Source organism: Propithecus coquereli, unplaced genomic scaffold (assembly GCF_000956105.1).
Source record: "Propithecus coquereli isolate 6110/MARCELLA unplaced genomic scaffold, Pcoq_1.0 Scaffold12, whole genome shotgun sequence".
NCBI classification, from domain to species: domain Eukaryota; kingdom Metazoa; phylum Chordata; class Mammalia; order Primates; family Indriidae; genus Propithecus; species Propithecus coquereli.
The window spans coordinates 7,100,487-7,102,422 of record NW_012136080.1 but is presented as its reverse complement, the minus strand read 5'-3'; the positions used below and the strand labels follow the sequence as shown (position 1 = coordinate 7,102,422).

Sequence of the window (1,936 nt, the reverse complement as noted above, 5' to 3'; positions counted from 1 at the left end):
TCTAGCCCGGGCAACAGAGTGAGACTCTGTCTCAAAAAAAAAAGAGTGTTATAAACAAAGGAAAAGGGTGGACTTAGACCTATATCATGGATTAATAAAATTATCTCCTTTAGAGGCTCTGACTAGATAGCTGTACTACACCCAGCCCTTCTTTTTTTATTGAGGTATAACAGTCATGCCTCCTTTTTATTACCACAATCTACTAACTTTAGTTTTCTTAAATTAGTGAAGATATGAGCACCTGACACACAGTTGTTATCTCCATCTTGACTTTTTTCACCAAACAGAATCATGGGTGATTTTTATTACCTGTGTGGATAACCCATCAGATATTCTTGAGTGCATCCTTAGCAAAAGGGAGTGGATCAGTCACAGGCTTCTTTGCGGATCTGTTGAAAATTATGGATCCACTCTCCAGGGAAACATACATAAAAATTTTTTTGCGTGTAATTTCAGAGAGTTTACAAGATTGCTGAAGCTTATGTATGGACCTCAGGTTAAGAATTTCTGGTTTTTTTAGCTTGTTCTTCTTCTATGGAACAAAGTCGAAATTCCTTTGCATATCATGTGAGGCCTTCCATGATCCAGCCCACGCCTTCCTCTCGCTCATCTCCTGCTGCCTCTTGTTTGCACTTTTCGTAGGGGCTGCATCGGTTCTTTTGAAATTACCTGAACTCACTATGTTGTTTCATACTTCTGCACATTTCACCTATTCTTCTCTTTACTTAGAATGCTTCCTCACTCCCCAAGTCCTCTGCAGTTCAAGCATCAATTCAGAACAACCTTCCCTGATTTCATCCTCTCTTCCCAGTCATTAAATCAGTAACTTGTATTGTGCATTCATGTGCATGTAATACTTCCATCCTAGCATCTGTCGTTTTTGATGCAATTATCTTTCCTTACAAAACTATGAGCATCTTAAGGGGAAGGATTGTTTTATACATTCTGGTATACTTCTTACTTTGCATAGTGCCTGATGTACAGTCAGTGCTCAATTAATGTTGTTGGTATATTGTTTGCAAAAACCTTTGAGAGTACCTTAAGTAGTGAAATATTGACTAGTATGTAAGAATTTTATGTGCTGATTATATATCAGAAATGTTCCTTAACTAGTTCTCAGAGTAAATTTTGTTTCCTAAAAAGCTTAAATGTGAGAAGAAAAACTAGAACAATTTTTCTGTGCCTTTCTCTATTATAGAGCAGAAGCATTGAGTGAGCCTTTGACAAAGCCATTTTGTAAAATCAAGTCAACGAATATTAAACCAAAGCCACCTCCAACAAGAGCACATTTTCCACTAGGAACTAATCCCTTCCTTGAAAGACCTCAGCCATTTATAAGTCCACAGTCATGTGATGCACAAGGACAGAGGTACACAGCAGAAGAAATAGAAGTGCTCAGGTAAATCAGTTTATAACTCATTGTAATGAAGAATTTTATTAACATAATCAATGTAGGTAGCTTTACTGAATTGTATTTATATCTCATTAGCTTTACTGAGTCGTATTTATATCTTTGCTATACTGTGTTGTGCTATTATGTAATTATACATTTTATCATCGTGTGACCACTTGAAATAGTTAAAATTTGTTCTGATATATTTTAGTATTAGCATTTTTACTAAACATTTTATGTTTTTCTGAAAATCCTTGTATTCTAAAAAATTGAGCACTAAAGGTTAGGGAGCGAAATAGAGCTATGGCAGACCACTCATAATCTGTACAACTTTGTAACTAGAGCCCTAATGGGGGAAAAAAATATTGTTACTTTGAAAGAGCAGTCTAGGCTGGGGTCAGCAGACAAAAGCCTTGAGCTGTGAATAATTTTTACATTCCTTTAAAGGGTTTTAAAAAAGAAAACAAAGCCAGGTATGGTGGTTCACATCTATAATCCCAGAACTTTGGGAGGGTTAGGTGGGAGGATTGCTTGAGGCCAGGA

General features: G+C 36.4%; 1 protein-coding gene across 1 annotated transcript in view; it reads left to right on the top strand.

The window, feature by feature from the left end:
- Positions 1–1,936, top strand: part of CAPN7 (calpain 7) — a 51,312-nt gene that overhangs the window by 16,263 nt on the left and 33,113 nt on the right. Inside the window, exon 5 of the mRNA XM_012663233.1 lies at positions 1,199–1,399. Coding sequence (XP_012518687.1) covers positions 1,199–1,399 — 201 coding nt within the window. The remainder of the gene's footprint in view (positions 1–1,198; positions 1,400–1,936) is intronic.